This window comes from Zalophus californianus, chromosome 5, assembly GCF_009762305.2.
Source record: "Zalophus californianus isolate mZalCal1 chromosome 5, mZalCal1.pri.v2, whole genome shotgun sequence".
Lineage (NCBI taxonomy): Eukaryota > Metazoa > Chordata > Mammalia > Carnivora > Otariidae > Zalophus > Zalophus californianus.
The window spans coordinates 32,015,821-32,038,588 of NC_045599.1; the positions used below are offsets into that span (position 1 = coordinate 32,015,821).

Sequence of the window (22,768 nt, forward strand, 5' to 3'; positions counted from 1 at the left end):
AGACAAAGTGGTCCCCTCGACCCCTGTGGCTCCATATGGCCCCTTGGCCCCTCACCCCATCACTTTTCAGTTCTACTGAACACGTGGGTTCCTCCATCAGACCACTCTCCCTCAGCACAGGTCCTCCTCTATCTTCTTGGGCCTGAAACCCTTTCCCTACCTCAGCTGGCTTGTTCTCCATGTGTCCTTCAGGTCTCAGCTCGGCTGTCACTGGCCTCCTCTGACCACCCCCTCAGCCCCGACTGACCGAGGCCTCCCCCACCAGAGCGTGAGCTCCCTGACAGCAGGGCTTGCGACTTACCAACCTCAGAGCCCCGGCACCTAACCGGGTAAGTGCTCTACGAACACAACCTGAATGAGAGAACAAACAAACAAGTGAATTAATGAAAACCAAGTCGGCTGAGGGGTGGGGTGGGGACGGCAGATGACCACTTCCCATCCCTGTCATCCTCCCGCAGACAGGGCCTCATTCAGCCTTGCTGAGGTGCAGGGAAGCAATCATCATCCAGGGCGCACAGGGGTCAGCCAGTCAGAGGTCTCTGTCCTGTCCTTGCCCTAAGGCCCCAGCGCATGACAAGGTGGGAGAAGTGGACAGTAGCCTCCAGGGCCTGGCAGGAAGAAGTCACATCACCCTGAGTTCTGGTGGTTACAACCCCCATTACCACTTTCTGCCTGAGCCCGGGTCCTACTTCTTGGCCACGGTTTCCAGGATGGCATCCAAAGGGAGGACAGAGAAAGTCTCCTTTCACTTCATGCAGATCATCAGTGAGAAACTGGGTGGTGTAACCAGAACCCAAAGCCAAGCAGCCTGGGCCTGAGCCCAAGCCCTGGGTCACACTGCTGCCTTTGTCCAGGAGGTTTTGCTTCAAGGTCCAGAAAGTCAGAGGCTAGTAAGAGGAGTGCAGACCAAACGTCACCCTTCCCTATGTCTTGTCTGTGTGGATGTGGGGTGGGGAAGAGGGTAGTAGCAGTCAAACCACCCGGCCTGCATGCTCAGCACCACGGTGGTGGTGCAGCTCCCTCAGCACAGCCCCCAGATGCTACTGCAGTCCTACTGACACGCCCCCATCTCCACTCCCCACGAAGAGCTCGTGGTCCAATGTCTCCTTTTAGCTTCTTTTTTGTGATTTTATTTATTCATTTGAGAGAGGGCAAGAGAGCATGAGCAGGGGGAGGGGCAAAGGGAGAGGGAGAGAGAAGCAGGTTCCCTGCTGAGCAGGGAGCCAGAGATGTGGGGCTCGATCCCAGGACCCCGGGACCATGACCTGAGCCAAAGGCAGACGCTTAACCACCTGAGCCACCCAGAAGCCACCTGCCCCCGGCTTTATAGTTAAACACTGTTTTGTGCAGCATGCCTGAGGGTGGAGAGATACCGGGGTCCTCAATTAAGCCCCCACTAGTGTTATTCCTTCCATGGGGACCCCTTCCCCATCCCAGATCAGATCCTGTGGTCAAAGAGGACTCAAGGACTCTGGGGAAGCCCAGCCCCAGCTGCTACCCTCCCAGGCCAACACAAGGCTCCCCTCCACAGCTCAGCAGGTCCTCACCAGCCCTCGCTCCAAGGTGCAGCTGCTCCCACAACTTCAGCGCTCACCTCTGCCAGGACAAGGCCCATACCAGACTTGTCCCCAACCCGGAGCCTTCCTCGTTCCCAGCATGTGCCAGGGCAGCCTCATCGCCCACCCACCCCCTTTCTCAAATTCACCCACAGAGTCTGCTGACACCATCTTTAAAGGGACCTTTGACCTTGGCCCTAGCCAGGCCCCCGGAGCTCCTTTCTGAACCCTGCCCTGCTTCACCACAGAACAGCTGTTCTGCCGTCCATCCTGGCCCTCCCACCCCTGCCTGTCAAATTCAACACTATCACCTTCTGAGCCACATATTCAAGCCTTCCACAGCATGTTGGAACCAAATCCTAGCTCTGCCACTCAAAAGCTGTGTGACCTCAGACGGGCCATTCAGCCTCCCTGAGCCATGATTTCCTCATCTGTAAAACATATTCAGGAGGCGACTTAAAGGTTTTAAAGGCAATGATGCAGAAAGTACCCAATACATGGTAGACTTTGGGTATGATCCCCACGATGCCTGAGCCATGAGGCTTCCTACCCCGGCAAAACAGGCTCCTGCTTCCCTCCTGCCTTCCTGGGGGCGGTGGGGGGGGGGGGGCGGTTGTGTGTAGGCAACAGCTCTCTCCTGAGCTTCCTGTGTGTTGTGGCATGAGGTGGGCCTAAGAGAGTGTGAGGCCAAGCAAAGGGACTGCGGGGAAGGAAGCCACCCACTACCCTGTTTGCATGGGCCTCAGTTTCCCCCTGAGCTCTGTGAAGCTGAGCTTTCTACAGGCCAGGCCAGGAAGGGGAGATTTCTACACAGAGGCCAGGAGGGGCTGCCTAAGCAGCAGGAGTGAGCCTGTGATGCACTGGGAAAGGCTGAAAAACAAACGCACCAGAATCCAAATCAGGAAAGCCCGGGGCTGGGGTTGCTGTGGCAACCTGCAGCAGGCTCCGGGCCTGGCACACGGCCCCTGTGGGGTGGGAGCCGAGACTTGCCGGGCTCGGCTGCCCCCGCCTCCGAGGCCACCCCCGCAGTGCACCTTGGCTGACACGGGGGAGGGGCGAGGGCACAGAGGGCCCTGTCAGGCGGGCCTTCTTCCAGTTTCAGGGAGATCACACGTCTCCAAGAGCGAGGCCCACACCCAAGGGTCCTCCGGAGTGTCACAGGCCAACCCCAGTCCTTCCAGCACCCTGGTCCCAGCCTGTAAGCTGCTGGGGCTGACACACAGCCAGGGGCCTCAAAGCTATGTCCGGGGCACAGGGGGGCAGTGAGATGATCCCCCGGACCTTCCATCAGAGCCAGGTGGGGGAAGGAACAAGCATGGGTGCCCGACCCTGCTGCAGTGCTTTATGCATGTTTTCTCACACTTAATGGCACTCCCCTGTGACAGTTGAGAAAACAGGCTCAGGGGAAGGCAAATGACTTGCCAAGGTCACAGAGCTACTGGGTGGGGAAGAGCTGGGTCCCAGCCAGGGTTTTCCAACTCCTGAGCCCAGACCCTTCCCATGGGGCCTATTACTGGATGCCCTGGGCTGATCATCCCCCGTGTCATCAGGCGCTCCTCAGGTGCCTATTTACCCAACCTGTGGGCTCCTAGATACACGGTCCCCCAACCACAGGACTGTGTCCAGTCTGCAGAGACACACAACAGACAACGGCCCTCATGCCTCCATTTAATGGCCAAGCCAGCACTGCCCAGATGATGTCCAGGCCCCAGGAGGGAAGTCCTCCCTCCTGGCTGGTGTCCCCTCAGGAGCCCAGCCAAGCTGGTGCCCGTCAGCTCACTAAAGTCCCAGTCCAGTCCCAGTGTTGGGGAGCAGCTTCATCTTAACTCCTTCAGCAAGCTGTTGATGGAGCCCAGCAGTTCCCGGAAGTAGCCCTCATCCTCACCGTCTTGGAGCTCCAGGGCGGCCAGAGCCTGGTACTCAGCCTGCAGGCTGACCAGCGTGCTGCTGAGCTGGGGGTCCTGACGGAAGCGGTCCCGGCAGGTGGCCAGGAGGGCACCCAGCGTCTGCAGCACCTTTTCTCGGGCATCGTGCTCAGGGAGGGCCAGGAGGTGGGCGGTGATCTCGCACCAGCCCTGCTCCCGCAGGCCCGGCAGGAGGTGCACCTGGCGATACTGCTGCAGCTTCTCTGGGGACGTCTCCCAGGTCAGCTCGGCCTCCTCCTCAGCAAACATCTGCCATCCGCACGTCCAGGCACCAGGGGTGGGGTTGGGGGACAGAAGACACAGAGCGGTCAGGGCTGCCATTCAGATAGGAAGGCAATGTGGCTGACCCATCTTCCTCCATCCTTCTGGGCCTCAAAGGCCTAGGGAGGGAGACAGCCAGCTGGATTCACGACTTCACACGGGCTCCCCCACCCATCCATCCAGAGGTTCATTTGCCTGTCCATCCATCCATTCATCAAAAACAACTGCAATATGCCAGAGAAACCAAGATGGAGACACGATCCCTGCCCTCAGGGAGCTCAGGGTCTAGCAGGAGAATACTAATTAACTGAGTAATTGCTAAGTAGCACAAAAACTTGAGTTCAGCAGTGCACTGTGGGGGCCAACAGTCTGGGTTCAAATTCCTGCTCCACCACTGATAGCCGGACGGCCTTGGGCTGGCACGGTGTCATCTCCTGTGTGACATGACCCCTTCAGGGCCACACACAGCCAGTGCCCAGCACACAGCACCCCTGGCAGCAGGAGCTCGGATATCAAGTTAGAGTCACACCGTCTGTACCTCAAAGCACATTGGCCTCACCTCCGCTGGATCCACCCTCTCAGAGGAGTGAGGGCCCAGCGCAGAGAGCAGGATGGCACTTCCCCGAGTTTGGAGGGCTGCGTGGGAGTTGTCCAAGTGGACAAGGGTGGAGGGTCCGCACACAGGGGGGTCGCAACAACAGGCTGAGGACCACCTCCCGTGTGAAGAATGTCAGGCTGTTCTGGTCCGTGGGGCGTGAGGGTCCAGCTAGGCCCAGAGCACACAGAGCCCTGGCTGTGTGTGGCCTTCATGCCAAGGGCCTGGGGAGTTGAGACAAGTTTGGGCAGAAAGTCACAAGCTTGGCCGGTGGCTGTCAAGTACAGAAACCCAGCCCCATCAGCACAATATGGTGGGAGCCATGGCTGCCAGGCTGCCAGAGGTAGACATGCCTGAAACCTGATGAGTGAGCAGCTTCTTTCGAATGTCAGGGGAAGGCTACGCAGAGGTGGAGGGTGAGCAGGGGTGGGGATGTGCTTTGCTGGCTGCACTAAATGTACCTGCAAGGAGAAAGAGGAATCTCTGCCCTTACTCCAGGTGGGAATGAGGCTGCTGAGGACAGGGAAGACAAGAGGAAAGCCCAGGCAAAGAGCAGGGGCCACAGAGCACCACCTGATGGCCTTGGGGTCTGTTGGGGCTGGTGGAGGAAGCAGGGACAGGCAGGGATCAGCATCCTGGCACAGAAAAGGATGACAGGGCTCTGACAGTCCTTTCCTAAGCTACCCCGCGTGCCCCAGCTGCACCTCCGGAACATCCAAGTCCCCACTGCCCTCGGCCTCTACCCCACGTCCACTGCTCCTCACTGCACCAGTCAGCCCCCTGCCTCCCACTCCCGACCTGCCCCCCCCCCAGCCGGCTGATGGCAGACCGCTGTCCAGCCCCACACCCTGCACAACTGGTCATTTCTGATGTTCGTAACCAATCCCTTCCCAAGGACTTCAAGGCCCTGCAGGGTCCACCCCGACCTGTGCTTGGCCTCGTCCCCACACACACCCTCACCCGTGCACCTGTCACACCAACTGTCCCCCAGAGCCTTTAGGGTGCAGCTTGGAAGCGCACTCCCACCTAACTCCAACTCCACAGTTAACTCACCCCTCAGATCTCACTGCCTCCCCTGACTTGCCAGAACAGGTCAGAGTCTCCCAATTGTGAGCCTCTGCAGCCCACATGCTCCAGGAGCTACTGTGATGAAAGTCTGCCCCAAAGCACCAGGAGGGCAGGGACGGTGGATCTAGACCAGCACCGGGCAGGACAGACATCCAGTCAACACTCGTGGAAGGAACCAGTGGGGGGGTCACCCGTGTCCCTTCAGCTCCATGGAGGCAGGAATGGATGTGGACTCATGACCGGAGGCCAGCATCTCATCTCTGTAGAAGCAACAATCTGAGAGGTGGGTCCACTCTCCATGGGAACTCTGCAATGCAGCTGCTACTTTCCCACAACACCCTCAAGGTGTAGGGCACCTCCAAGGGCAACCTGGCAGGCCTCCACCTCATGCAGCTCTGGACCCAGCCCCGGGCTCTTTCTGAGGAAGGACAAGAACAGAGAAGCTCCAGCTGCCTCAAGCACAGTTTGGCTGACACCTGTCCTAAGCTTACTGGCTGGCTGAAACTCCTCCACCATACTCCCTGCCTGCAGAAGGACAGTTATCTCTGTACTCTCTGCAGAGAGACACCAGTGTTTACAGCACCCCGAGTTTCAAGGTGAGCTCCGGGGGCCAGCTGACTCAGGTAGCTCTCCAGTGATAACGCCAATGCCGTGGCACCTGCCACACCAGGACTGGGGGCAGCAAAGAGACACTGAATTCACCAGAGGAGAGGTCAGTTTCTCCTGGGAAACGCCAAGCCGACATGCAGGTCCTGCTCCAGGCTTGCTGGCCTGTTGCCAGGAAGTCAACTGTGCACAGGCCTTATTAACTGGATGTGAGCTCCACATGGCTGCCTGCTGTTCTGGGTTTCTGCAGCTTGGAGAGAGAGAAAGAGGGGAAGAGAGAGAGGGGAAGAAGAGAGAGGAGGGGGGAGCGCCGAGAGGCGGAGAGAAAGAGGCAAGAGAATGGAAGACAAGGCAGGCCCGGAGAGTCAGCGCACACACAACAGCAACTAAACAGATGGAGAAGCAGCTCTAGACAAACTCTGACCCTCAGGCTGAGGCAGGGGCAGGCGGGCGGGCCCGGGCCTCTCAGCCTCCGACACTCAGTGGTGGTTCGGCGGCTGCCCAGCCCTGCTCCCGAATCCGCTCTGCAGCTGTTCTAGGGCGAGTGTGGCCAGAGAGGCAGCTGACAAAGCTCTGCTAACGCTCTCTGAAGCTGCTGCATTCAGAATCCAGACCTGGCTGGCTGCACTCTCTTCTTAATTAAGACACCTTTCAGGCTCACAAAGACCAAAGTGGGTTGGACTCTCCTGCCAGGTGGCAACAACAGGGTTCCCCGGGCCCCTGGAGGGCGGCCATTCTGAGCCCTCCCAGGGCCAAAGCTCCAGAGGGAGGCACCTCCATGTTTTCTAGGCTCTAAAGATCTAAGATCTAAATCTCAAAATCTAAACCTAAAAATCTAAAGATCACGTTTCTAGAATCTAAAGACTCAGCATCATTCCAGCCTCTGGCTAATTGGTGTTCCGGCTGCTTTGGGGGCTCCAGACACAGCTGCTCCGTCCCAGCTGCTCCCCATCACCCCACCCTAGGCTTTAGCCAAATGACCTGTCATTCCATGAAGGGCCATCCCGGCCATTTCGGCCCTCCATCACGCTGGCACATTCTGCCCTGCGCCCCACCCCCCCCCCCCCACCCCCCCCCCCCCCCCCCCCCCCCCCCCCCCCCCCCCCCCCCCCCCCCCCCCCCCCGCCAGCGCCCCTGCCCCTTCCCGTCCTCGCCAGCCCTCAGGTTTCAGTTTAGCCGTCACTTCCCATGGGACACCCTCCCCGAGGCCTCAGAAACTCCGAGTTTGGGGCCCCAGGGAGGGGCTCCCACAGCTTCCCTGTCTGCCCAGCACAGTCTGACACGTTTTCTTGGGAGCACCGTTAGGAGGATGGAAGGCGGGCTGGAAGAGACGTGGGAGGAGGCCAGGGTCAAAAGGCCAGAAGCAAAACAAAGCAACGTGACGTGAAGGCACCACAGGTCTGGGCACTCACCTTTTCAGTGACCAGGTCATAAAGCAGAGTGACCACACGCACAGCCAGCACCTCTGTGCCCTTCGCCTGCACCAGGCTCCTCAGGACCTGCAGCCCCCCCAGTTTCAGGAACTGCTGCTGGGCGTAGGGGAAGTGTCGCAGAAGGGAGCACAGTGCAAACAGGACCTGCAGAGGGTAGGAGCCACATGGAGCTGGCCCTGCTCCGGGGCCCAGCAAAGGCAGCCAGAGGTACCCCACAACCCCAGCCCATGCTCCATTCTTCCCGGCCCCACCCGCCCCCCCTCAGGTCCAACTCCACCCCAGAACACAGGTCCGTGAGAGCCAGAAGAGGGGTCAGACACCTCCAACACTGCCCCCTGGGCAGAGTCCCACCACAGGAACCCAGAGGGTGGTACCCCAGACTATTACGGGAGCTGAACGTAGGCTTCCAGATGCCTCGGCAAGTGGCCATGCTGCGTGAGGTGAGTGGGACCTCTTCCCCTATGCCAGCCAGTGGATGGATGACCACTCAGGTCCCCAAGGGTGACAGGGACAGCCTGAAAAGGGACCCTTGCCACAGATGAACTAGGAGCTGGACAGGAGGAAGGGAGCAGATACACACCTTCTTCTTTGCAGGGAGAGGCTGCTCTGTAGCCAGGATGACCAGCAGCTTCTGTAGGGCTCCCCCTTCAATGGCCTCTACTTGGACCTTTGGGTTGCTGGAAGGAAAGCACAGGACAGCAATGACCCTGCCCCTCCTCACCACACTGGGGGCACGCCACTGCGCTCAGTCCAGGCATCCAGGGGGGTAGGGGGATGAGAATGTCCCAGTCACTCCCTGGGGAAAATTAAGGTGCTCAAGGGAGGGTTCCCACTTGGGACAAGCTCGAACTTAGCTGGGCGAACAGGTGAAGGGCTATACGTCCACCTGGGTACAAAGGCCCATGGCCAAAATGACAGGGCCAACAGCTCTCACACTGTCCTACCACCCAGGAGCCAATGGGCTGGAGTGATCGGGGAAGAGAAATCATCTCCACCCTTTTAAGATCTCTTGATGCTAAAGGTGCTACTCAGTGTCCCTCCCACGAAAGCCTTCCTTCACACTCCCCAGGCCTACATTGGGTCTTCCTCCTTCCATCACCCCAGGCAATCACACACTGGGGGGCAATTACTAAAAGGTCTGTTCTCTGAGCATGAGCTCCTCCAGGCCACGTGCTGGGACCCACTCCTCTTTCCTCACCTGGGGGAGCACACAGACAACATGTGGTCAATGCTTGTGGGGAAAAGACAGCAAGAACAAAAGAGATCCAGGCAGCCTCTTAACCTGAGCAGATCTTAAAACAGGAGCAACCCAGGTGCCTCCCCATTGTGAGAGTGGCCGCTGTGATTGCCCCCGTGTTCTCAGCATGTTCTCAGCGCTCAGCACACAGCCTCTGCCCTGCGGCCCGGGAAAAGCGGGCCAGAATGAATCAACACAGTGCACAACCAGGACTGTACCAACCAACACACAGCAACACCGTAACACTCAAAACCTAGAACTGCCTCTCCAACTCCTCTCCCCATTCTGGGCTGGAGAAAGAGAGAGGAGGTTCAAACATTCAGGCACAACTCTCCTGGACGGAAGCATAGGGGCCTGGCTGGTGAGACCTCCACAGGGCAGGGTGCCAGGCATGAGACATGTCTGAACCTCTTGCTTTCCAAGATCAAATTATGATTAGGGAGGAAGTGACAAGCACAGGGACCTGTTAGGCCTTCAAGGGAGGTCAAGGCTCCCTCGCCAGACACTTAAGAGGCAGGCCTCAGAGAAGAAAAGCCCGAGGCCAGAAGGAAAGGGAGGGGCCGGACCAGGGGTCACAGAGTGGCTCTCACACTCACCCAGACAGCCCACAAAGGGCACCGAGTCTCTTCTTGGCTCTGGCTGCTTCACCTTAGCAAGGCCACAAGCTCCCTGGGGACCCAAAGAGCACCTGTTCCTCCTAACCCCCAACCTCGGCAAGGGGCCCTCACGGCATCGTGGAGAGTGAGGCAGGGCCTGAGACCCAGAGGAAGTGGGAGGCGGGGAACAAGAGAGTTCACACTGCACTTACAGGAGAGGGCCTGCCACACAGCAGGTGCTCCGGCCAAGCTGGCCCGGATGGCGTGGTGATGGGGCCCGATCCTACCAGGCACCAGCTTCAAGTTTCAAAGAAGACCCAGCACGCTGAGCCAGTTTTCCTGCTCTAAATGGGGGGGTACGTGGGTCCCTCTGCATCCTCTCAGCTAGAAAGGACGTGCAGGGTGGGTGCTAGCCTGTCCCACCGCAGCTCCACTGGTGTGTCTCAGGGGCAGCCTGGCGATGGGCCAGGGTCTCTGGGGAAGGGAAGCTGACAGCTCCTCTCCAGACAGGCAGGTGGGCACCGATGCAGGGGGGCCGGGGAGCTGAGCCTCTCCCCTGCCCCCTGCTTCCCCCACTTGAGAAAGGCAGCTGCTTCATCAAAGCGTGAGCTAATCAGGACTGTCTCTGCCATCATGTGCCTGAGGAACACTGACCCGCAACAGGCAGGGTCTTTTCTAGGAAAAGAGGACCATGCTGAGAAATTCACACAAACGTCTAAAGCTGCCTCCCAAGGAAGGAGGGCTGCGAGACCTAACATCACATCAGCCTCACAGGGAGCACCATGTGTCATAGGCCCACACAGTGGCAGGGACAAAGTCCTCCAAAGAAAACACATGGAACTTTGTGCTTGTCCATGGATCTGCTGAGAACAAGACCTAGAGATGAGATCATCACCCGGCCAACCCCAGAAGACAAGGGCTGTCCTAGGAGATCCACTTGAGCATGCTGGGTACAGGGACCCATCAGGGCACCACCCAGAGGAGCAGCCCTGTCACGAATAGGAGGCAGTGTTGGGAGAGAGGGGAACTGTGCTCACCCACATCTTACTTGTTAGGAGGGGAGAGAAGGCTCAAACCCCTAAAGGAACCAAAGCACCGACAAGAAACAAAGTACCAGGGCCTAAAGGGGAGGGCACATACTGTGTAGGCAAATCCTCAGGATCCTCCAAAGAGGGAGTAAACTGACTGGGAGGAAAGGAAAGACGCCAAAAGCCAGGAAGAGATATGGCTTCCTGGGTACTTCTTGTCCCCGGGACCCTGACATAAGTGACAGAGGGCCATACAGCAGTCTGTCCTAGGAAAGCTGTAGAGATGGGCCGCTGCTAGGCAGCTGCTCAGGGAAGCCCCACATGCAGGATGGGTCTTCGGGGAAGCTCAGCCAGCCAGGATCCACGCAGAGGAGAGAGACCACACCACCAGATTTTACTTAGAAGTTACAGAGGGAATGAACAATATGGAACATTAGGCCAGACCGAGTGGCTCTGAACCTAAGGCCGGTGGGGGTTCTGAGAAAAAAACAGGAAGGTCTGGGCTGGAAGAGCCAGGAGGGCTGCACTGGAGAAGGGACACTGCAGGAGGCGGAAGAAGACACTTGTGGACAGGAGGAGGGGCAGGTACTCAGGGAAGGGCACGAGTGTGTGTGGAGAGGCGAGACCACTGAACACACGGCTCCCCAGGAAAGTCATGGAAATGGGGCCAAGAGGCACAGCTGACAAGTAGGTGCAGGTCAGGAGGCCATGCTGCTGATAGTGCCAAAGAGGTCTGCTGGCTGGGACCTAGGAAGGATGATGCAGGGCCCAGACCCTGCCCAGCAAGCAGAACCTGCCCCTCCTGCTCATTCCTCAGCAAATACCAAACCCAAAGTAAAATGAAGAATTGGTGACAAGCTCCTTCAAGCCACACAGAAGCCAGAGAGGGCCCAGGAGCAGGACAGTGGCCCTTACTTACTACTTACAACTTACTACTCCCAGGTCAGGTCGTCTGTGGCTATGGGGTGTGAGCCTGTATCTGCCCGGCATCCCCTGTCCCACCTCTCAGTACGGACACTCTTGCCTCCCTTCCTTTGAGACACTGTTCCCTCTCCCACTCCTTATGACCCTGATGGGGTGGGTCCCAACTCCCAAAGCCACAAGAGAAGGGCTTGTGGATTGGGTGCTGATCCACCATGGGTCACCCAGGACTGGGCAACCAGAACCCTGAGTCTACAATGGAGTCAGGACAAAAAGCAGCTCTTTTCTCCATAAGATAGGCTGCTATGAGCCAGGAGCACCTACAGTCACGGACAGTGGCTGGGTCCCTCCCCATCCCCAAAGAGAGAAGCTCATTAAGGTAGGACAGAATAGAACTCACACAGAAAGAAACCAGAGGGAAAAAGTGAAGGCCCAGTACTTTGTTACTTGCTGAAATCACTTTCATAAGGCAATAAATCTACTTTTCCACCTGCAGCAGAGTCCTGAAGAACCTGGGTGAGGAGAGCAGGCCCATCGGCTAAACACGGGCCTGTGGCCAAGCGTGGCCTCAGCAGCCCTGGGCCTTTTCACCTGACCAACTTAAAGGAAGGTAAGGTGCCCACGTAACTCTGGGCCCTATGCCAGACTTCAGGGGCTCCCTATACACTTCAGGGGTTCTGTATAATACCCTCTGACAACCGTCTTTCAGTTCTGCCCAGCCGAGGGGCTAAGGAACACAGCAGAGGGAAGGTGGGGAAACTGAGGAAGGGAGAGCTTGTGTTTCCAAATGACACTCAGTCCAGCCAGGCAGGGACAGGTGCTCTGGGCGTTCGAGCAATCCGCTGTGGAGGGGCAGGTACCAACATGCTCTCAGAACCTCTCCCTCCCCCAGCAGCTTAGCCTTGGGCTCTGAATGTTCATTACTCTGTGCTTTGGGGGATGAAATGCCCCAAACGGCCGAGTGAGGTTAGGGGATGTACAAGGGCCAGGGCCTGCAGAACCCTTGGGAGGAAGCCTGTGACCAAGGGCTGATGACCTTGAGCAAGTCCTTTCATTTCTATCGCCTCACCTATGAGGCAGAGCTAAAAATATCTTGTGTTAAAGATATAACAGCTAAGGAACAAATGCCAAAATGCAGCCAACTGCAATGTGATGGAAACATTACAATTAGGGTGCGTTTGCTACAAAGAGCCCAGACCATATCCTCCAGAACACAGATGTCCCAGGCACATATATGCAGGCCTCATCTGCCTCCCTGCCTACAAACCCGTGTAGGGGGAGGGGTGGAAAGGTGGTTCTTGCTGGCTGGAAGGTGGGGAGCCTGACAGTTGGGGATTTGAGTGTGTTAAAGGGCAGGGGCCTGGCTTGCCTCTCAGCGACCTCCGTGACGCTGGTGTGCTCAAAGTCAACAGAAGGATATTAAGGACGTGGCTCGTCTCCGATGAGATAAATGAGACTAAACCTTGTTCAGGGCTAAGCTGGCTGGACTGAGTAAATACCATTAGCACTTGGATTACTGGGATGTTCACAATCAGCAGGCAAGTCAGCTGTCTGTGTGCAGAGGGATGGCAGCAGCTGCTACTTTGTAAATCTTGGGTGGGGCTGGGGGGTAGGTCACAGAAATGGAAATGATTACATTTGCAGAAACCAAACGGTTTGGGTCAGGGTGACCAATGTAGGTGATCTGCCAAGGGTCAGAGATCATATTTCAGCTAAGCAAAGCTGAGCAAGTGCTGGGGGGCAGTCTGGGGGAAGGTGGTTCAGCTGATCCCAGGGTGTACAGCCAAGCCCAGCCATGGGCCCCATGAGAGTGCCGCCCACGAGATGCCCTTCTCCCTCTCCGGCACTCAGGACAGGCTACATAATTTTCAGGGCCAGTGCAAAATGGAAGTGTGGTTCCCATGTTCAAAAACTATTAGAAACTTCAAGATGGAAAGGGCAGAGCATTACACCAAGCACAGGCCCATCTCAGGCCGGGGTCTCAGGCTACTATACGGTCCCACGGCCACAAAGCAAGTGCTGCTGGCAACAGGGCCTGTGTGCACAGTAACAGGAAGCACACAGAGATCCCGTTTGGGGCGAAGTAGACTGAAAGGGAGTAGACTGAAAAGGGAGTTTGAGTAACTAGAAAAGGACAAAAACTGGAAAAGGCAGAGACTTCTGGAATGGAAAGTAAGGGGTAGGTTGACTGGGGCTGAGTAAACACCAAGGTGAAACCCCCAGAGCAAAGCCTGTGTCATCTGGAGTCCCACTCCCAACCTAGACTCTAGGCTTGTCCACGCATGAGGGTATGTGCTCTCTCCGGAGTCCTCACTATATTTCTAAGTAGGATAATGATTCTTTTTTTTTTTCATTCTCTTAGTAACAGAGGGAAAAAAACTGCCATTGTTATGAAATAGTCCCTGAGAGGAATCTACACAGTGTGGAAAGGGGGCAAATCTCAGGGGAGGACGTGGTTAGGCTTAATCATTTGCAATCCTTCCTGATGAAGTGGTACCTGCTCACCTTCTTGCCCAGAGAGAAGGATTCCTTCTCTGCTGGCCTCACCTTGTCTGTGCCCTAGCGTGTGGCCTTGATCATCTGTGGAACACAAAGATTTGCAGGATGTGTAATCTTGAAATAGGCAGTTCATTAGGGATCTATACTAGCCTGCCATCTAGGGATTCATGGGGGTAAGCAATCAATTAGTCAATCAAGAGATGGACAATTACCAACCTGAATAAAAATAGAATAGGTTCACCAAAAGAATAAATACCACATACAACTCTTCCACATGAAAGTGAAGCCCCCAGAAGAACCAAAACATCCAGCCTGTAACATGAGGCTCATACCACAATAGGATGATGGGAACCACAGCGGACCACTTCAAAAGTTCCACCTGGACACGGAAAGGGTAGGAGTATCACTGGACCCATTCATAAACAGTTCACCACCAGAAGCCAGTCGTGTAAGCAAATGTGGGGCACACACAATTCACCATAATGATACTGGTCACAAGAGCATCTCTAGGAGGCCCTCTTTGTGCACACAGGTGCACGCACGCACGTGCATACACACACAGATCAAATGCCCACCTCTGGAAAGAGAACTAGGGCCTCAGAGGGTGTAGCCCCAAAGAATCTTAACAGACATCTGCTAGCTCTCATACATAACTCTGCATCACAATCACCAGGGACACTGTTTTGTTTTTCCCCTCAAATGATTTGAGACTGGGCACTTTAAAAATTACAGAAAATTACACAGAAAACTTACAAAAGAGTAAAAGAACTCCCATTAAGATTCACCAATTGTTAACAATTTACCACATCTGCTTTTTAATTCTCTTTCTCTCTATATATATTTAGACGTATTATTTTCTCTCCTGAAACAGTTGAGAGTAAGCTGCCTCTTTACCCCAAATGTATCAAGTGTGTCTCCTAAGAACCACAGTACAATTATCCAAATGAGGAAATTAACAATATATGATCTACAGATATTCAGATTTTACCCACTGTCTCCAAAATACCCTTTTTATAAGAATAATTTTGGTCTGTGGTCCAATCCAGGACCCGGCACAATGAATTCAGCAGCATGTCTCAAGTCCCCTCTACCCCTGACACTCCCTCCTTAGTCTGTCTTTCAGTCTTTCACAACACTGACAGTTTTGAGGAATGCAGGCCAGTTGTAGAATATTCCTCAGCCTGAGTCTAATGTTTTCCCATGGTTAGATCGAGGTTACGCATGTTGGCAGGAACACCATAAAAAGCAACGTTGTGTCTTTCTTGGTGCATCTTATCAGGAGGCACCTGATGTCAGGGAGGCCCACAATGGGCTGTGTTCACTTGGATTACTGGTCACAGTGGTGTCTGCTAGATTTCTCCATTATGAAGATGCTATTTGTCCCTTTGAAATTAATACATATTCTGTGGGGAGACACACTCTGGGATATCAAGACAGCCTGTTCCTCATCAAACTTTCACCCACCAGGTGTTCATTGATCATTCTTCCTTAAAAATTATTATTACTGTGATGTTTGCCAAATGATGATATTCAAGCTCAATCACTGCTTCTACCTGTCTGTGTTGGCAGTCTATGTGAAAGAAGAGGCTTTCCTATTTTTTCACTTACTCATTTCTATCAGTACGGATTCATGGATTCTTAATTAATCTATGGGTTATAATCCATTTCTATCATTATTTATTTTGATGCTCAAATTATCCCTGATTTAACCATCAAAGCCTTTTCATACTAGCTTCTGTATCTTTTCTACTTATTTCCACTGTTCTCTAAGCACTTCCTTACTTTCTGGCCCAAGATGTTCTTGCAAAAGATATTAGCTATACCAGCTGTAGAATCAGCCATTTCACCAAGGAGAACTTGGGGCACTTTTTCAAAATTCTAACAGATTCTAACCCTTATCCTACACATACTGAATCAAAGCCTCAGCAGTGGGGCTCAAAAACCCGATTTTTCATAAATGTTTCAGCTGATCCTTACCACTAAGCCTGGCACTGATGTGAGGACAAACATTTGGGATAACTAGACCCAGTCACCAATCTTTTACCTGGTACAGCACCTCTGATAATGGCCCAGTATTTGAAGAGTAGAGCAGTAGGGGGCTCCCCATCAAACAAGGCAGCTTTCTGCTGCCTTGAGTTTTAAACTCTTCTAATTGCTTGAAAAATGTCTTCTGATAAGGAGTTGAAATCTGCTTTCATGAAGCTTATTTATACCCCCTGGTCCCAAGTCTGCCCTCTCAATGTAGAGAGGGTCATCTGACTCTGTCTGGACAGGTCATCCCTTCTGAAGCTCAGGGGCAGCCAAATGCCCAGAGAAAGCTCCCCTCAAAATCTGGCAAACCTACCTGCAGGGCTCCCCCCTGGCCAAGCCCTCCAGAGTCCAGTGGGCCCAGCTGCCTCTGCCCCAGGATCACTCTACAACTAACGCCTCAGGTCACGGATAGGTTTTCGGCAGTAGTGTTGCAGAACTGACTGACACTGCACCTGCCTAGATCCAGTCCCTGAAAACTGTTCACATGATGAGCCAAGGGTTCTCCAACATGGCCCTGAACCTAAGTACAGAGAGCAAAAACCAAGTTACCAAAGGTATGGGTAGTATGACATCATATATTTGTCTCTGGGTGGTAGGATTTATTTTTTAACAACAAATGTGGGTTCTTATAATATTAAGAATTCAATAACAAGATTTAAAATGTCACTTTGCCTCCCAAGCCCTTCATCCTAGCATGTCACTCCACCTTGGGATCCTCATTCTGTCATGTACCCAGCATGGTGGTTCGCCCTTTCTGATCTGTGTCACCTGCCCCCATGTCCTCATGTAAGAATCTGAATGCAGGTCGGACAGGACAGAGTCTGACATGAGATCTCTGGCACAACAGCACTGTCAAGACTCTGTTGTGGACACTGAACTATTTGTAAACAAACATCTATTAGAGGTCTGATTGTTCAAGTAGCTATAAATCCACATGTCTTTATCATTATTTCTCTGCCTATTACATTATCATGAGATTCTGCTGAATGCTTTCCTGAAATGCACAGTCCCTCAATGTCTGTAACACTCGTCTAAGCTCCCAGGACAGCTAATCCTCCTGAAAAGGAAGTTCAAACTGACCCTCTGGGTTGCTGACAAAGTTCTGTTGCTTGACCTGGGTTGTAGTTGTACGTATGTATTAATTTCCCCTCCTTTTTTAAAGCCCCCCCCCTTTTAAAGTTTTATATATTTAAGTAATCTCTACAGCCAACACGGGGGGGCTCAATCTCATGACCCCGAGATCACAACCTCAACTAAAACCAAGAGTAGGACGCTTAACCGACTGTGCCACGCAGGCGCCCCAGGAAGACCATTCTCCTTAAAAGACAAGTCAGAGGCAAAACAAAACTAGAAGGGAGGACGGGGATGCCCTCACCTGCTACAATGACTCATCTGCCAAAGCAGGGGGCTGATGCCCTCCTAGCCATACTCTCACTCTGAATGCTAATTGCTTGGGCAGGTCCCTTTGTTCTCAGTGTCCCAGGTCTCACCCCTCCTGCTATTCCTGACAGTGTTGTCGGAGCTTCACACCCTTCTCTGTTTGTTCACCCTTTTTCATCTCTTACACAAAAACTCCACTCTAACCGCTCGCTCTGCAGCCATGTTGGCCTCTAGGCATCTTCTCCCTTATTCCCTGCAGTAATCACCTATGACTGCATCGAGCACTTTTCACTTCTAAGTCACCCTCCTTTTGAAGCTCTTGCCCAAACATCCTATCTACCTGCTCCTGGGCCTTCTACGCTCTGCTTTCCCCCAAACTCAGAGAGTTCTGCATTTCCCTTGGCTTCTCCAAACATGGCCACTTCCTGCTAAGGTCCCCAACACTTCCACTTCACTGAATATATCCTTTCTGTTGCTCAGAACATAATTTCAGTGAGGCCCTTTTCCTTATGGTTCCCTCAATCATCTGAGAGAGGAAACTGTCAGAAAAGTGAGTTAAGAATTAAAGCAAATCAAGAATTTATCAGAGTCCTGTTTTCTACCGAAGGAGATTTCCACCTGCTCAGCTACGTGGGGACCCAAAGCGCCACAACAACTTGCTTCGGCACCAGTTTTGTAATCTCAGTTCAGAAAACCTCTTCTACACTGAGGGTAAATAGCTGACATCTTATCCCATGGCTAGTCTGTATGTTCTTGGGTAGGCCAAGAGCCAGTGATGTCGACTTTTATTTCACCCAAAGCCCAAACTCAGTGAGCAAACTAGTGAATAAAAGTTCCTCTGGCACCAGAGAGAAATGGGCTCAAGTCCTACTTTCAGTATTTTCAAGTTGTGTGATTTGAACAAGTTACTTAAAACCTCTTTGGACTTTAGTTTCTGTATCTGTAAACAGGGATTAGTAATATTTATCCCTTGGGATTGCTGTGGGGATGAAATATGATAATATATAAGGAGATTAGCACAATTCCTGGCAAATAGCAAGCATTCAATTAATAGTTGTTTTATCATAAGGTATTATACTATTTAATGAAAATTACTATTTTTACTCGTCTGCCAAGGAGCACCTGGGTTTTCAGGCTTCTCAAAAGTAGGAGGGGCCACCTGTGGTTGGAGACAAAGAAGGACCACCTCCCACTGAGTGGCCCTAGATTGTCATTCTCACCTCCTCTGGCTACATGGACAAAAGCAGGGCAAAAAGAATTCATGGGGGAGAAAGGTAATTAACAAGCTAGAGGGAGAGATTGGGAGGAAGGATCAAAGAAGCTAATTAGAGCTGGCTAAAGGGAGGCCACAGGGTGGGTAACATGCAAGATTGAGAGCTAAAGAGAAATTATCTGTGGCCTGTAATTATTCAACAAATGCCTCCCAGTAATTGTCTCAGGCAGTCTGAGGGAGGCAAGCTAGGAGTAACAAGGTTAAGCAGAAGAAAATTTAGACTAAAGCATATGGGAGATTTTTTACGCAGTCAGATTAAAGAACATAGAGAGGATGTTACTTGAGGTCATCTATACCAGCTCTCATCTATATCTCCATCACCCAAGATGCTGGGGGGACCAGAGCAGGCCAGCTCCACAGGGTAAGAGGGCTGCAGGAAATCACCTAGCCAGCCTTTGTTCCCAACTGCAGGCCATACTCCTTCTCTAGAAGCCCTTGGTGGCTCAGGAAGGAACTTCCTTACTCACCCAGATCTTGCTCTCAAGGGCTCAGAGGTGTGTGCTGGGCTATCACTCACCCTTCCCTCCAACTTCCTCCTCCCCTTTATCAGAGCCAGTGGAATCAAGTGGGGCCTGTTTGGCTTTTGCCACAAACTGTAGAAATGTTTATGAATGAGCCAATCTTTTTTCCCCCGTTTTATTGAGAAGTAATTGACATACAGAGCCATCTCTTAAGAGCAAAAGAAAAAGCAAAATTCGTGGGATGGTCTATAGCTGAAAATGACAACACTGAAACTCTTCGTTTACAAGATTTGGAAGTCATATAGACTACAAATCTCTCTGCTGTACAACATACATAACAAGTCCCCAAAATATCCTTTGTTTGCTGAGGTTCTGCTCAGATATTTAAGGTTTCTGACAGTTTAAATATGGTGAACAATATGGTAAACCATTCAAATATTTTGCATCATTGGTATTTGGAAAGATCTTTATGAACAATTAGTTATGGTTCTGAGAGGGAAATGCAGCACCCAGGCTCCTGGTTCTCTGTGGGGGTGGATCAACAGGGGCTCCCCGGCTAGCTCCATTTCGTGTGGCTCCTCTCCTGGGTCAAGTAAGCATGGGTTTCCTGTCCCTAGCCACTTTTGTCACACCGTAACAGAGGAGAAAACTGGGTGGAGCAGGTCTGGGGATGACTCTAGGGCAAGAAGGACACAGAGCTTCCCCTAATGCAGGAACCGAACTACAAGGCCTGCCCTTGCCTGAGGTCCTTAGTCCTGAGTCACCAGGCACTGGAATGGGGGCCTACAAGGAAAGAGAAGACTTCCCACTCTGTGAAGGTCTTTAAGAACTGGAGAAAAGCTCCAATTACTCTCAGCTTCTGCAGACAGAATGATGGATGGTTCCGTTTGTGAGCATGGTATTTGTCTGACTGAGGCTCTTTGTCCCAAAGGTTGGGCAACAAATCCTGTGCCCAGCGTGCACAGGGTCCTCAGCTAAGCAGCTTGGGGCCAGAGCAAAGAATGAAAATAGTTGGGGCGCCTGGGTGGCTCAGTTGGTTAAGCAACTGCCTTCGGCTCAGGTCATGATCCTGGAGTCCCGGGATCAAGTCCCACATCGAACTCCCTGGGAGTCTGCTTCTCCCTCTGACCCTCTCCCCTCTTGTGCTTTCTCTCTCTCTCTCTAATAAATAAATAAAATCTAAAGAAAAAAAAAAGAATGAAAATAGTTCTTGCCCCTATTAGACAAAATTAACAGCCAACAAGGACATGTGGAGAGGCACTGTATTAGACAAGTCACTGTGCAAGAGTCCAATGTTAGGTGTAATCTGAAAAATGGACGGCTTGACCAGGAAGGTGCCCTGGAAGAATGACCTGAGTAAGACCAAAAGTCATTAAGATAGGAGGAAAAAGGTTACAAGTCTGTATGTATTACCCAAATGAATTCAGATAAAAGTCTTTCTTCCCCTCAAAGAAAATGTTAAGAATCACCTTCCACAGACCTTTTAAACTCTTTTTCTAATAAATCGTTAAAAGGACTTCTGCTGGAACCATTCTGAAGCCAACAAAAAAGTTATGCTCATAAAATAGTTAATGTCAAAATGTAAATGGTTTGTTTAAGATACAGCAATTGTTGCTGAATCAAATACAAAATCTCTATGGCTTGAATAGCAAGGGAAACAAAAGGCTTGACGATTTAGTGCTCGTTAAAGCCTGTCTGGCTGAATTTTAGATTGCAGCTTAAAAGAAAAAACATTAAACCAGTTCAAGTGTGAACCGACATATGCACAGCAGTTTCCAGCTGCCTACAAATGGGCCAAGGACACAGCCTGGAATGTGACTTGCACACACCAAGGCTGAGAGTGGGCATGGTCCCATGTCTAAGGTATGGGGTAGAGCCTGAGGTGAGCAGAACCCCCAGCACCAGGACCCCGGGTCTAGGCTCCCACTAGGCTTGAGTTCAGCACTGTGGAAAGGGTCAGTCCCCGTTGGCTCTTTCCTGCAGGAAGCCTCAGGTGCTGAGGATAGTCAGCTTCTAGGCAAGGCTGGCTTCTGCCCAAGAGAGGTGGAAAAGCCGATGCTTTCGGCACTCCTTCCCATTTTCTGGCCTTGCTTGTCAGACACTTCCACGAAGCCACACAGTAGGACTCTGGCCCTGTGAAATCTGAGACCAGCCTGGTGACCTTCACAGGCCTCAAGTTTGGACTGAGAAATAGTTCTTTGTGGTAGGTTTGTGGGGTGCTGAGCAGAACCTCTGTCTAAATCCTCTTGCCCGCTGAGCTGCAAAAGTGCTTAAAGTTTTACCATCTGCGATGTATTTGAGTCTTAACGATAATTCTGTCTTTCAGGTTCCTCTATTAAAATGCCACTGCCCCTGGGTTGGGAGACCTGGACATGTGTAAGTAGAATGACCACATAATTTATTGTCCAACCTGGGACACTTTAAAGAGTGAAAGGAGGTACTATTAATTACTGCACTAGGACAAGACATACAAATGGAACATATGGTGACCCTCGGTACAAGGCTTTGTTGAAGTTCTATGGAAGGTACAAAGGTAAATCAAGACTTGCACAGGCCCGGACTCTACACAGCGAGCTGAGGGGCAAAGGATCCTGGAACAGGATAAGGCCAGGAATCCATGGGAAGGGGACAAGGGCACCACGGAGGGAACCATCAGGGCAGCGTCCCAGGAGGAAGTGTCACACTGGTAAAGACCATGGTTTCTGGAGCCAGACCGACCTGATTAACCTCTCTTTGCCTAAGCCTCCTCCACCTGTAAAATGAAGATTATTTCAGAAGATTGTTGTAAGGATTAAATGAAATATCGAATGTAACAATTCCTAACACATTATGTTGTTCAATAGGTTCAATAATAATAACATTACCAGGGCCAGCCTTCTATGTACAACCTCAGCTACCTCTATGAACGCCCCAATTGGAAGGTGGGGGAGAAGCAGGAAGAGAGAGAAAACCCCAAAAGGGCAGGCTTGGCTTCTCCTCCCTCTAAATGAAGCCCCGAAGGGCCATTCCAGGGCTGAGTGCTGCAGGGCATGACTGCAGCAGCCCCCACGGAGGGCATGAGGAGATGTGGGCTCCCCTTTGGTCTTCAACTTCTCACACCGACTCAGCCCATCAGCGACAGCCTCATCTTCAACTCTTGGAGGCAAAGGCCATCACTGGCTTGCTGTGCTCCAGTTCTGTCAGGGCAGGCCACAGAGAGAAGTGCCCTTCCAAAGTGATGGAGCCCTGTCCTGATGGCTGGGGATACTACCTGGGGCTCCTGTAATAACAGAAATGCAAAACTAAAGGCAGCCCCTCACAGTCAGGAGAATGAATTCTGGTGTGCTGTCCTTTCATAGCTCTCAAGTATTTTAAGTCAAGGGGCACCTGGGTGGCTCAGTTGGTTAAGCGTCTGCCTTCAGCTCAGGTCATGATCCTGAGGTCCTGGATGGAGCCCTGCCCCACGTCAGGCTCCCTGCTCAGCAGGGAGTCGTCTTCTCCCTCTCCCTCTGCCCCTCCCCCCAACTTGTACTCTTTCTCTTTTTTTTTTTTTTTAATATTTTATTGACTTGGCAGAGAGAGAGCAAGAGAGGGGACACAAGCAGGGGGAGTGAGTGAGGGAGAAGCAGGCTCCCCACTGAGCAGGGAGCACGATATGGGGCTCGATCCCAGGACCTTGGGACCATGACCTGAGCCAAAGGCAGACACTTAACGACTGAGCCACCCAGGCTCCCCTTTCTCTTTCTAATAAAAAAAAAAATGTTAAGTCACACAATCCTCATGACAACTCTATGAGGCAGATATTTTTACCCCCATTTTACTAATCAATAAACTAAGTCACAGAGAGTTAAGTACTTTTCCCCAAGGTCACACAGTGATGTAGTAAGCGGCAGAGTCCCAAAAGCTCAAGAATAGGAGC

General features: G+C 52.5%; 1 protein-coding gene across 6 annotated transcripts in view; it reads right to left on the reverse strand.

Annotated features, from left to right (window-relative positions):
- Positions 1–3,208: 3,208 nt before the first annotated feature.
- SIL1 (SIL1 nucleotide exchange factor) overlaps positions 3,209–22,768 on the reverse strand; it is a 212,035-nt gene continuing 192,475 nt past the window's right edge. For all 6 annotated transcript variants that reach the window (XM_027606952.1, XM_027606956.1, XM_027606951.1 and 3 more), the window contains 3 exons: positions 8,025–8,121; positions 7,424–7,588; positions 3,209–3,730 (listed from right to left, as the gene is read on the reverse strand). In XM_027606952.1, the coding sequence (XP_027462753.1) occupies positions 3,374–3,730; positions 7,424–7,588; positions 8,025–8,121 (619 nt within the window). In that variant the 3' untranslated portion in view covers positions 3,209–3,373. The remainder of the gene's footprint in view (positions 3,731–7,423; positions 7,589–8,024; positions 8,122–22,768) is intronic.